The sequence below is a fragment of the Eptesicus fuscus genome, chromosome 10, assembly GCF_027574615.1.
Source record: "Eptesicus fuscus isolate TK198812 chromosome 10, DD_ASM_mEF_20220401, whole genome shotgun sequence".
NCBI classification, from domain to species: domain Eukaryota; kingdom Metazoa; phylum Chordata; class Mammalia; order Chiroptera; family Vespertilionidae; genus Eptesicus; species Eptesicus fuscus.
The window spans coordinates 33,570,341-33,583,945 of record NC_072482.1 but is presented as its reverse complement, the minus strand read 5'-3'; the positions used below and the strand labels follow the sequence as shown (position 1 = coordinate 33,583,945).

At 37.9% G+C, this 13,605-nt stretch overlaps 1 protein-coding gene across 5 annotated transcripts in view; it reads right to left on the bottom strand.

Moving 5' to 3' along the window:
* The window catches only part of RIMS1 (regulating synaptic membrane exocytosis 1), a 409,384-nt gene that overhangs the window by 178,504 nt on the left and 217,275 nt on the right, over positions 1 to 13,605 (bottom strand). For all 5 annotated transcript variants that reach the window (XM_054721883.1, XM_054721881.1, XM_054721885.1 and 2 more), the window contains 2 exons: positions 5,842 to 6,182; positions 2,693 to 3,555 (listed from right to left, as the gene is read on the bottom strand). In XM_054721883.1, coding sequence (XP_054577858.1) covers positions 2,693 to 3,555; positions 5,842 to 6,182 — 1,204 coding nt within the window. The remainder of the gene's footprint in view (positions 1 to 2,692; positions 3,556 to 5,841; positions 6,183 to 13,605) is intronic.

Sequence of the window (13,605 nt, the reverse complement as noted above, 5' to 3'; positions counted from 1 at the left end):
AGATAGCGTGCAGAGGCAGTAAGTTCCTCACATTATACCAGCTCCATCCCTCCAATTACCCATGCCACTAGTCATGTTTTCTCCCATAATATGTTGTTACTGGAAATAATTTAGAGATTCAACACTGTCTGATTCCATAGTCGTTGTGATTCATTACACATGTTCGGTAAGAGTTAGTATACAGTCCTTTCTTTAAGAAATGGGAAAGTATTACATGTATATATCCTGCTCACCAATTGAGACATCCATTACTTAACACTTACTTTGTCACTTCAGGGGGGGAAATATGTGTTTACAGGAATATTAAGGCACAAAAGGCATCAAGGGTCTACTGGCATCTGACTTTTCAAAAGCCCACAGACAATATGCTTAAACATAGGCATAATGACTTACCATTCAAACATAAGTCATCAGAAGAATGACTTTTTAAATTAATGTAGCATATTAATGCCTTTAATACCAAATCCCATCATTGTTTACTTAATACTATCTTATGAACCAGCCATAATAATCTCCAGCACCCTGTGAACCTGCACAAGTTACCTAACCTCTATTTTATCATAGGCATATTTAGTTATACCTATGTATGTGTTTATACATACATATGCACACACTATATATGTACATATATAGTATATATTGGGTATCCCCAAAAATGTATACACATATTTTGAATAATTATAAAGGGCAGTGTTTAGTAAAATACAATTCATTTTCAAAATTGAGCTATCAGCTGTTAAAGTATATATGTGTATGTGTGTGTGTATATATATATATATATATATATATATATATATATATATAGAAAGAGAGAGAGAGAGAGAGAGAGAACACTTCCATGTAGTTTGGAGACAGAGAAGGTGAGGAAGAAAAGAGATACCTTTATCAAGTTATAATATTTAGTACACTAGAGGCCCAGTGCATGATTGAATCATGCACGTGTAGGGTCCACTACACGCTTTCGCTTTCGATCGCGGGGGAGCTGGGTGCCTGTCCGCTGGTGCACCAGGCCTTTTGGAAGCCTCCGGCTCAGCGGAGGCTTCTAAAAGGCCTGGTGCCGGAGCAGACAGGCACCTAGCTCCCCCGCTTTTGATGGTCCGCAGCGGGACGTGAGCTCGCTGCCCCAGAGGCCCCTTCTGTTCCGCAGCACAGCCATGGCACAGACGCTGAGCTCGCTGGCCCAATCGGCTGCGCCGGCCACCCCGAGTCCCGCCCCCTGCACCTCCCGCTGGCCCAAACATGGGCGTAGCGGAGTGATGGTAATTTACATATTACAATTTTATTAGGTAGGATAATATAGCAATTATAAAGCAAGCCAAAAACTATGTAAATAAGCATCCCAAAATATAAATTAAATAAGACACATACAAGGACCCAACACTACAATGAGAATGATGACCCCCACCATTAAATTCAGGACTGTGGCCAGTTTAAATGGAAGTGAATATTCAAACCAAACATACATTTTTAATGATCAATTGACGTATTTTCTAAACCAGTGTTATCTAAGTAGGGGTGAGGGTGGGAAGAGTTTAACAAAGTAATTTATATGCATATTTGCATAACCCAAAGACACAGACAATAGTGCCACGAAGACCGAAGACCGAGGGGGTGAGGGAGCTGAGGAATGGAGGGGGTGAATGGGGGTGAAAAAGAGGGACATCTGTAATACTTTCAACATTAAATATTTTAAAAATAAACAAACTTTCTCTGATCGTTCCTGAACACTTGCAATGTGGCTAGTGCAAGTGGGGAAGTTAATTATTTTTATGCCTATTTAATTTTAATTAATTTAAATTTAAATAGCTACATGCAGCTATGGTATTGTAGAGCGAAGGTTTAGACAGAAAAAAAAGCAGCCCATCACTAATGTCCCAGAATCTTCTGCAATGTAATAGGTAAAACGAACTTTGTATTCCAAAGTTACTGTAAATCCGAAGCACAATATATAACATCTCCATGATACAATCTTTGTGAAGAAATCTCTTTTGAAACGTGAAAAATACTACCCCACTGAAGTCTTTTTTTTTTTTAAGGTACGCTTCCATTTATCAGGCATAGTTTTGGTTTTCTAGAAAAGAAGCAATTTTCCCCAAATAAATCCACCCCCAAAATAATAACCTAAAAACATAAGACATGACTGAAGTTCACAGAATGACAGGCGCCCAAATCATTAAGAGCTCTTATAACCCAAACTTGGAGCTTCTGGTTGTTTCAAAACCCCATCAAAAACAAACAACAACAACAAAAAAACTAAAACCTTCTATTCACTGAGATAGAAACTGCGAGCTTCCCGAGCCATACCTTTCCCCCTTCCACCTGGAGGAATTTTTTCTCCACTTCCACTGAGACATCATTGACATCTAGCTCTGTATAAGTTCAAGGCAGACCGCATACGGGGCGGGCATCCCTCTACTGAGACATGATGATGACCGTGAGTGAGTCAACATCCATCTCATCTAATGACAAACACACGTGTTTCCCTTGTCGTGTCAACTCTTAGCAACTTTCTAACACACCGCACCGCAGTGATCACTACAGTCCCCACATGGTCCATGAGAAGCCACTCTTCTACACCTGGCATAGGTACCCCCAGCTCAGCACTCAGGCACCGCTGACCCAGCCCCCACCCCGCACACACTCACGCCCCCCCCCCCCCCCCCCCCCATCCCCGCCCCGCCCCGCCCCTTACCTTTCTCGCTGACGCTCTCGCTCTCCAGCTCCACGTCCTCGCAGCTGGTGTACTCCGGCGTGGACACGCCCTCCTCCTCCGAGCTGCTCACCGACATCTGCCGCTTCTTGCCGCCCCTCTTGGGCCGGTGCGGCTTGGGCGGGGACGGCCGCACCGACTCGGACTGGTCGGAGCTCAGCGAGTCGTTCCGCAGCATGGTCTCCGCCTTCTCGCGCTTGGCCTTGCGGCCGAGCACGGCCGAGCTGGGGTCCAGGCGGCTCTGCTTCCTGAGGGGCTCCGGGGCTTTGGGCTCCGGGGCGGGCGCGGGGGCCGGCCCATGCCGGGGCGCCGGCGGGCTGGGGTTCGTGAGCGGCTTGGCGCCCGGCGCCCGGGCTTCCGCCGTCCTCTCGGCCGCGTGGGTCCGCGGCGCGTCGGGCGGCCCGGCCCGGGGGGCGGCGGGGGCGCGCTTGCCCGCCTTGCTCTCGGGGGCCGCGGCGCCCGCCTCGGTGTGCGGGAGCGCCACGTCGCTGTGGCGCCGCTCGTGCCTGGCGCGGGACACCCGGGCGTGCATGCGCATCTGCTGCTCCTCCGGCGGCGCCTTCACGGGGTACCGCGCCAGGTTCGGGTCGCTGCGGTACCTGGTCTGGTACTCCTCGCCCCTCGGCTTCTCCGCAGCCGCCGCTTGGCCGTCCTCCCGTTTCTCCGGCAGGTCGGAGTAGTCCTGGGACCGCCCTTTCTCCAGCCTCCGGCTGTCCCGCCTTTCTTTCCGCTCCCGTTCTTCCGAGGCCCCCTCCCCGGGGGACGCCGAGGTCTTTGGCACGCGTTTCCGCTCGCTCTTGGGGGCTCCTTTGCCATTCTGCTCGGGGAGCCCTGGCGTCTTCTTCCTGTGATACAGACAGAGGGACGTCAAGAAGGAGAGCCGTGTGTAAAGCCTGAAGTGAAGACCAGACCTTCCTATTCCAGATTTAAAGCCTTTCAAACAATTACTTATAATTCGATGTCTAATTAAAAGCGACATGACAAGGAACCATCTTAAACCTGTATATCTGACTAGCTTTCTAACACAATTTGCATTACAATATGCTCAGGGACTTCAGAAATTATTTGCACATTTCAAATTCTCTATAGATCAATAAATGCCATCAATAAATTAATTCAATAAATGAATAAGTTGTATGCTAACCACTGCTTCTGAATCAAAGACTAAAAATATTTTAGATGAAACTAATACAGGAGCAAAAGAATATAAACCAATTCAAAACTAAATATATACCTGATATATATTTGGACAATAGAGAGGGACGATCTTTTACTGTAACTGAAACGTTTAAAGAATGGACATAAAAGTATGTCCATTTCAGAAATCAAATCTAATAGCATTTCTTCAATAGAACAAAAGCAATTTTAATGAGATCATGTGCACCCAAACACCTTTTTTAGAAGTTGGTTAGGAAAAGAATGGCTGACCCTTAATCTTTATTTTACTTTCTGTAGGCAAAAATAATAGAAATATTGGAAAATTTGAAATTAATATTCATTTTTCTTTCCCTCTCCCTAATTTCAGAACATAGTGCAAAAGAATAAAACAGTTTTTCTTCTACTTTTCTCTCTATCCTGTTGACGGCACTGGCAAGATAAAAGGAAAGGAAAAGGGTTTGCCAATCTTTGAATGTTTTAGATGTATTATTCAATTGCTCCATTCAGCCCTTGTCTGTACACTGGTGTACACCTGATTTTGGAAAGTTCCAGCAACTATTCCAGAAGTTACAGAAAGTAGGTGCCTTGGCTAAGCATTCTGACACTATATGATCTACTATGCAATTAAAATGGAGACAAACTAAGACTGATTTTGGAATCCTGAGGTCCATAGAAGAGGACTTTCCAACATCCTTTGACTAGAAGCCCAAAAGCAGAAGTAATAAACAAAAATCAAGAAAAAAAAAAAGATGAAAAAAAAAAGTAGGGCAATTTCTATTGTGGGTTACCAAAATAGCAATTGCTAAGATATGGGTTAGTTTGAGGAAGGGCTGGTGATGGTGAAAAGGAAGGGTAAAGGCTTTCATATGGCATAGGAAGGCAAAATGGAAACATGGAAAATTCTGTTTCAGATTACATTGGTCCACAAGGGTGACATTGTAAGGGGACTAATAGAATACATATTAATCATTATAAAATATAGTTTTCATAAGAGCATTATGATTGCACTGCAAACATTTAGTAGCTCATTAAGGCATAGTTGATCTGGTTAGAAGTTTATATTGTGTTAATTTACTTTTCCTGAAATACTGATAAAGAATGCTTACCTTGCAGGGTTCATGTGAGGCTTAAAGGAGATACCATCTGTGAAAATGCTCTATGACAGGATAGAGTATTACGAAAATGGAAGGAGTTCTCTCCAGTCTCTGATTCTTTGCTTACTGATTGTTTTTCTCCCCTCTACCTTTAATTGTTCCATTTCCACTAGCTCCTGATGAGTGTATAAGATATGCTCAAGGATTCTTCAATAATTTAAAACACTGCCATTCTTTCAGTCTTGCTTCTCTCCCTAAAGTTGTTACCTGTCTCTCTTTTGCTTCTACACTCTCAATGTCCTTACTGTTTTCTTAAGTATTTATATAATCAGTGAGTGATTGGTATAATCAAAAGGGCATTTGCCCCTCTATTGTCTTGTTCCTTTAGGCCACATGCCCTTGCATATACCTGGAACACCAATCCCACTCTCCACCTGGTTAATTCCTAGTCAATTTTCAGAGCTCAGCATAAAATAAATGTTTTCAAAGAAGGCCTGCTAATGTACCCACGCACCCTCCACTGGGTCAGGTGACCCCATCATATTCTCTCAGAGCACGCACTCAGTTAAGGACTAATGCTATAAGTGAAGAAATGATGTAAAAGCTTTGCTGAATTCAAGGTTGGAAGTTAGTACCCAACTGGGGGACTAGCTTATATCTGCGCACAATATGACCAAAAAGCTTCTCATGAAAGGTCTCCAAAGGCATGATACATTCTAGAGATAAACATAGCACTTCAGGCCTGTTGTTACCTCCCATGTGGGGCCTGAGAAGCACAGCTTCCAAACATGTTTTCTTAAGAACCGTTACATTCTTGAAAATGGGTTTGTTGTCAATACCAGACCTTGCCTTTTGCCTACAGGGCTGATGAACTATTACCTCTCTCTTGGAGGTTCACTTCTAGACCTGGATGCAGCCTGCTTCTGTTCTGGCCCCATGGCTTGCTGGGAGGGCTCAGCTCCCTTGCTCCTGTCTGGTTGTGCACTGGGAGGAGCTGTGTCCTGGGAAGAGGCAGCTGCGGTGCTTAGGGGAGTCTGAGACCGTGATCGCTCCTGGAGCCGTGCTTTCTTTTCTCTGGGTACCTCAGAACCAGCACCTGTAGCTGTATCACTTAGGGTTCCATCCTGACTGGGCTGCTGAGGGCCACTTCCAAAGAACCAGGCCCCAGATTTGGTTAAGATTTCTTGTTGCTTTCGACATAAATTGCATACCCACATAACCTATTTGAAGAAGAGAGAACAACATAAAATTTCTATAACATTTGGAAATAATTTATCTTCATCAAACTAAAATATCTTTTAAAGGAAAAAAAGGTTGTCATCTTCATATTTATCCTTATAAATTTCTTGTGTAAAAGATCCTTGTCAAAGTATATGAAATTACAGTGCCTCTGGGTAACCTTTTCCTTGTCATTCGAATCCTAAGATTCTGAGTTTCCTTTTACCGTGTATCCATCACATTTTATATGACTAACCCTGCAGTTTCGTTTAAAATATATTACTAAAATGTTCTAAAAGGGGAGTTGATTGATTAGAAAAATATTGTAAGGAGCTATAGAATTAATATTTATGTACATAAACTTCAGTGTCTCAAAGGGTTTAGAAGGTATCCGGTTTCTCAAAAATCATACATTATTAAAGCCAATATTAAAATATATTCCTGTGGAAAATAAATAATGAAAGGTAGGCACAAAAAAGGTCAAACTGAGTATTATACCTAGTTTATTAGTAGTAGACTAACCTCCAGTTTATTTTATGCTATTAAGTATAATTTTTCACATACATATTTACTAAATCAATAAATCTGGGGCTGGGTTTATTCATATGTGACATCTCTGATATAGTTTCCACAAGGAGAGCTATTTTTGGAACAGTCATTTAGAAACATACCCACTGATAAATTATAAGATGTATGACCACTTAAAATAAATCTATGTATCTGCTCCCGTCTTAGTGACATTTAAAATGAATGTAATAATGAGGACAATGATGATAATCGAAATAATAAATAATAACAATGACACCAGCAGACACAGAGCTGAGATAGGTGCCTGCAGCCCCATGAGCCTTCTCGTCAAGTTATCCCAGTACCTCTGCTCCTTTGTGGTGTATTCATCTTGCTGCCTCAGCCAATTTCCTTTGGGTGCACTTTCATTTTCATTTGTATTTCAGAAACAGTACTACCCCATGCAAAACCTGATTACCAAACTCTAGGCCCTCATTTTCACAAATGTAAATTCAGTCAACAATTACTCAAAAATATCACATAAGGATGAATAAATCCTAGGTACATTACATGAGAAACAGTGAGGAGAAGAAGCAGCTTTGTTTATTTGGCAGAAAGAAGAAAACGTACAACTGAAACATTCAGATAGATAGGAGGAAAATTATAACTGCAGCCATAAAATTTGACAAAAGCTAAAGGGAAAATAAGAAAAAGAGTGAGAAAAGATAATATATATTTTTAACATATAAAATGTTGCAGATAAACTGTTAAAAACTGCTGCTTTTTCTAAATGAGGAAACTCCAATGATTTAATATGTCTGGGAGAACTACAACAGAGATATTTGCAAGAAATGTTTAAGATTGTTAAAGCTTAATTCATTCCTCTACATTCCCTCAGATCGTAAAATTAATTAGCTTCACAAAAGTAATTAGGCAGGCATGATCTATAATAAAAGCATAATATGCTAATTAGACAGGACAGCCGAACGACCTTCCAGACATACTTCTGGACGACCTTCCGGATGAAGCAGGGGCTGTGAGGGCCGAGGCAAGCCCCTTGCACGCATTTCGTGCATTGGGCCTCTAATATCTACATCTTGTCTTATAATTGATACCACAGAATTCCCATTTATAAGATGTTAAACAAGATGAACAAGGCATTGCATAAGCCTTTATCAAAATAGAGGACTTGTGGAATGTATCTTCAATTCCTTAATAAGGCTATATTATACTCAATGTATCACAATCTCCTTATGCCATAAACAAGGTCCCTCAGAAGTCTTCATGGGTTATACATGGACATATCAAAAGATTACATCTAAGGGCAATGTCCCAGCGCCATGACTTCCATGCACAGTGACATTTATTTTCTGCTGCCTAGACCCCAGATGGGGACAGGTGCTATGCTTCCTCATTAGTTGCCTCTTAACTGACAAAAATGTGATGAGCATGTCTGAAACCATACCATGTGCAGTAAGTCCTCACTTAACGTCATTGATAGGTTCTACAACTTTAAGTGAAACAACAGAACAACCAAACTTACCATAGGCTAATTGATATAAACAAGAGTTAAATTCCTATGGCATCTCATCAATGTTATGAGGAAACAACAGTGAAGAAATAACATTATTGGAGGACCTGCTGTAGTAAAGGAGGTGGTTATGAAACACGGACTATTTTATATCAATTAAGTAGACAATAAATTTGTATTTATTATACTAATTATAAGCAAAATATTATTCATAATCTAAATTAAGACCTTTTATACAAAAATATTAAAGCATCCTTAGGGTAAGTCTATAAATTTCCTTTAAAACCATACAGAAAAACAATAAAATTTATAATTAATACAAAAATTCCAAAGTGGAGTTAAACAAAAAGGGCAGAAAGGAGCATGATGATATTGATTAAAAGAAGAGCAAAGGAGACTGTTCACTTCATTGTACATCTTTATATTTTCTAGAAAATTTTTATTGCTTCACATTTTAAGTGTTATAAAAATGGGCCAGTAAGAAGTAATTGCCAGATTTGGGAAAGTTCCAAATTTTGACTATGTGCAGAATTGCTACAGTATCATGAAAAGCAAACAAAATATATTTACTAGTAATTACAGTTAAATTTAACAATTCACTTAATATCACTTTAAATTTATTTAAAAGGTTATAGTTAGGGGGTAAGTAGAAACAGCTAGTTTAATATTTTTAAACTATTATTTAATCATTTGTGTTTGTGGTGTTTAGTCTAATTTGGAATATACAGTTTAATTCCAAATATTTTCCTATATCTTATTTTCTTGCGCACCGCAACATTTTTAGATTTATATTTCAAAACTGGTTGTAAGTGTGGTTAATCTATCCTCTAATTTGAAAGCAAAATTAACTATAAAAAAGTCAAAATATTTAATTAAAATACCATGCCCAATCTCAGTTATTAGTTATATAAATTACTCCTGCCACAAAGTTTACAAAGAAAAAGAAATTGCTTATATGAGTAATAAAGAAAATATAATAGAATATTTTTCTCAGACCTTTTAACATACTTCATATCAAGCATTACATACATGTATAAAAATGAGCCAAATAGTTATTAAGAAGCAATACAGTTTTGTATGTTTAAAGATTCTCTTTTTGAATATAGTATTAAGTATTATTTTGCTTGCCTGGAACTATGTAGATAACCCCAAAGTGGGATGGGAAGCCTTTCTTAACTAATTTTCTAAAAAGAACGTAAGATAATTGGTTCTACCAAAAATGCTATTTATTTCACACACACACACACACACACACACACACACACACACACACACGCACACCTACCTTTTAGAGATTACACTATTCAGGATACCTTGATTGAGCATACTGGAATATGTTCCATACTAATCCAAATTAAAGCAGGTCTGTGTAATAACAGCTTAATAATTTACAAATGTTAAACAACCAAATAAATCCAAATCAAGCCCTCGCCAGTGTGGCTCAGTGGATAGGGCGTCGGCCTGTGGACTGAAGGGTCCCAGGTTCAATTCCAGGTCAGGGCACATGCCCGGGTTGCGGGCACGATCCCCAGTGTGGGGCGTGCAGGAGGCAGCCGATCGGTGGTTCTCTCATTATTGATGTTTCTCTCTCTCTCTCTATCCCTCTTCCTTCCTCTCTGCAATCAATAAATGCAAATCAAATGAAAGGTTATTTTGAAGCAACATGGCTTCTGAAAGTCCAAGTCATACATCAGAAATATGAAGAATATTTGAAAATTTTATTTGGTCCTTTTGATGTAACAGCATTTTAAATTCTATCTTCCCACTTAATGAATCCATAAGAAATACATTTGATCATTTTATAAAATCCACAGAAATATTTTACCCAGAGAAATAAAAATTACAACATCCCCTAATATGTGGAGAGAGAGAGAGAGAGAGAGAGAGAGAGAGAGAGAGAGAGAGAGGAGAATGATGAGAATGAATACAAATTCCATGGATAAAATTGAGAGTTTGACAGAAAGTGTGATTCAGATAGAAGAAATACTTTACACTTGCCTTCACATGAAATGTTTATAGAACCAGGAACACAGAGCAGAAAAAAATGTGCCTTAGATTTACTCTGGACGATACTATTGAGGTGAATCATGACACAGAAGTACATAACTCTTACATTAAAATTTCTTGCTTATAAGAATTCATCTGAGGTATTTAATATTATTATATAAAATATATATATAAGCATGAAGATTTTAAAAAAGATAACCTGTGTTTAAATTTCCATTCTATATTTTACGTTTAAATTTTAAAACTGACTTGTTTAATACAGTCCTTTATTTAAAAAAATTTACACTACCATTCTGTGTCAGTTATAGTAATTTTAACTTTCACAATTTCAAATTACCACAACTGGCACAGAAGAAATAGAAAATCCAAATAGCCTTAAACTAGTAAAGAAGTTTAATTCATAGTTAAAAGACAAAAGAAGTTGAATTCATAATTTTAAAACAACTTACAATGAAAATTCCAGAGCCAGCTATCTTCACTGGAAAATTATTTTAAATATATTTAAGGAGTAACTGATACAAATCTTACATATTTTTAAAATAGTAAAAAAAAAAAAAAAAAGAGAGAATAGGAGAAACTATTTCCACTTCTGAATTCATTTTATCAAGTAAGCGTCCCCCTAACACTAAACTCCTTATACAAGGAACTCTGTTCAAAGAAATAAAAACCCTATGTCCCTCTTATAAACAATCTATAATAATAAAAGGGTAATATGCTAGTTAGACCGGATGTCCTTCCGGACGAAGCCGGGGCCAGAGGAAAGCCGCCTGGGTCCCAGGTGCCTGCCGGCAGCCGGATGATGAAAGCTCGAGTTCCACCAACAGCCAGGAGAAGGAAGGCCTCCTCTTGCATGAATTTTCGTGCATTGGGCCTCTAGTTATAAATAAGAAAAATGTACACCATAGTAGAAATGGATAAATTCTCAGAAAAATACAACCTTCCAAGACTGAATCATGAAGAAATAGAAAACCTGAACAGACTGAACAAATTGAATCAATAATCAAAATCTTCCAACCAACAAAAGTCCAGGACCAGACGGCTTCACCGGTAAATTGCACCAAATATCCAAAGAAGATTTAATACCAATCCTCAAACTCTTTCAAAGAGTAGAAGAGGATAAAAACACTTGGAAATTCATCTTCAGAGGCCAGAATTACCTTGTTACCAAAACCAGACAAGACTCCACACAAAAAAAATAAATAAAATTTATAGGCCAATATCCCTGATGAACATGAGTATGAACATTTTCAACAAAATATTAGAAAACTAGATTCAGTAATACATTAAAATGATCATACACAATGTCAAGTGAGATTTATTCCAGGTATGCAAGGATGATTCAACATCCACAAATCAGTCAGTGTGATATACCACATTAACAAAATGATGGATAAAAATCATATGATCATCCCTATATATGCAGAAAAACATTTGACAAAATTTAACATCTATTTATGACTAAACTCCCAACAAAGTGGGTATAGAGTAAATTTACCTCAACATAATAAAAACCATATATGACAAGCCCACAGCTAACATCATACTTAATGCTTAATACTCTTGCCACTTTTATTCAATAAAGTATTAGAGATTCTAGCCAGAGCAATTAGGCAAGAAAAAATAAAAAAGCATCCGAATTGGAAAGGAAGGAGTAAAAGTGTCACAAATGGCATGATATAATATATAGAAATCCCTAAATATTCCACAAAAATTGTTAGAATAAACAAATTTGGAGAAGATGCAGCATACAAAATGAACATATAAAAATCTGTTGCGTATACTAATAACAAACTATAAGAGAGAAATTAAAAAACAATTCCATTTACAATTGCATCAAAAAGAATAAAATACCTAGTAATAAATTTAACCAAGGAGGTGAACAGCTGTGTATACTGAAAACTTTAGTTTTCAATGAAAAACATTGAAAAAGATAAAAATAAATAGATATTTTGTGCTCCTGGATTAGAAAAACTAATATTGGTAAAATGTCCATACTACTCAAAGCAATCTCAGATTCAATCCCTATTTAAATTCCAATGACATTTTCAGAGAAATAGAACAGACAATTTTTAAATTTGTATGAAACCAAAAAAAGACCTCAAATAGTTAAAGAGATATTGAGAAGAGAAGAAGAAGAAAACCAATATTGGAGGTATTACTCCCAGAATTCAAACTGTATTACTAAACTGTATAATCCAAATAGTATGTTATTGACATAAAAACTGACACATAGGTCAATTGAACAGTAATGGAGAGCCCAGAAATAACTAAGCGTATATACAGCCCATTAATATACAACAAAGGAACCAAGAATATGCAATGGGGAAAGGACAATCTCTTCAATAAATGGGTGTAGAGAAAACTGGACAGACAAATGCAAAAGAATAGAAATGGACCACCATCTTACACCAAACAAAAAATTAACTCAACATGGATTAACTACTTAATATAAAACCTGAAACCATAAAAGTCTTAGAAAAAACAAAGGCAGTTAGTTTCTTGCCACCAATCTTAGTGATGATTTATTTTTAATCTGACAACAAAAGCAAAGACAATAGAAGCAAAATTAATAAATGGGGATATAAACTAAAAAGCTTTGTACAGCAAAGGAAATCATCAACAAAATGAAAGGCAACCTCTGAATGGGAAAAAATACTTGCAAATCATATATCTGTTAAGGGTTAATATCCAAATATATAAAGAACTAATACAATTTTTAAAATCTGATTAAAATTGGCAAATGATCTCGATAGACATTTTTCCAAAGAAGGCATACAGATGGTCAATAGGTACATGAAAAGATGCTCAATCACTAATTATCAGGGAAATCCCAAACAAAAAGAAGAAATATGTGTTGGCAAAGATATGGAGAAAAGGGAACCCTTATGCATTGTTAGTGGGAATGTAAATTGTTGCAGTGACTCTAGAATGTGGTATGAATGTTCCTCAAAATACTAAAAATAGAATTGCCATATAATCCAGCAATTTCATTTCTGGGTATTTATTTGAAGAAGAAAAAACACATTCCATTGTAGGCAGCCTCTTGTCTCCATTAAGTTTTCCTACTCTCTGAAATTGGCCACCAGAGCCAATTGGTTGAGACTTTGTCAACCAGTATTTTGCTTTTGAATCCCTTTTTGATGCTTGATCCCATGAAGCAATGAGAACTAATAATCTGCAAAACTATGAACTTAAATAATTTTCTGTTTTGAAATACCTTATTTATTGTAACAGGACTAACTCCACATCCCAGTTTTCTAAAATGTCTTTCTTCCTCCAAGAAACCATTGCCAAACAGATACCTAAAAAGAAATCATATATCTTTCTACTCCTAATTTTGAGATAAACATTATATTCAAGAGCATTTCATGACTGTACAT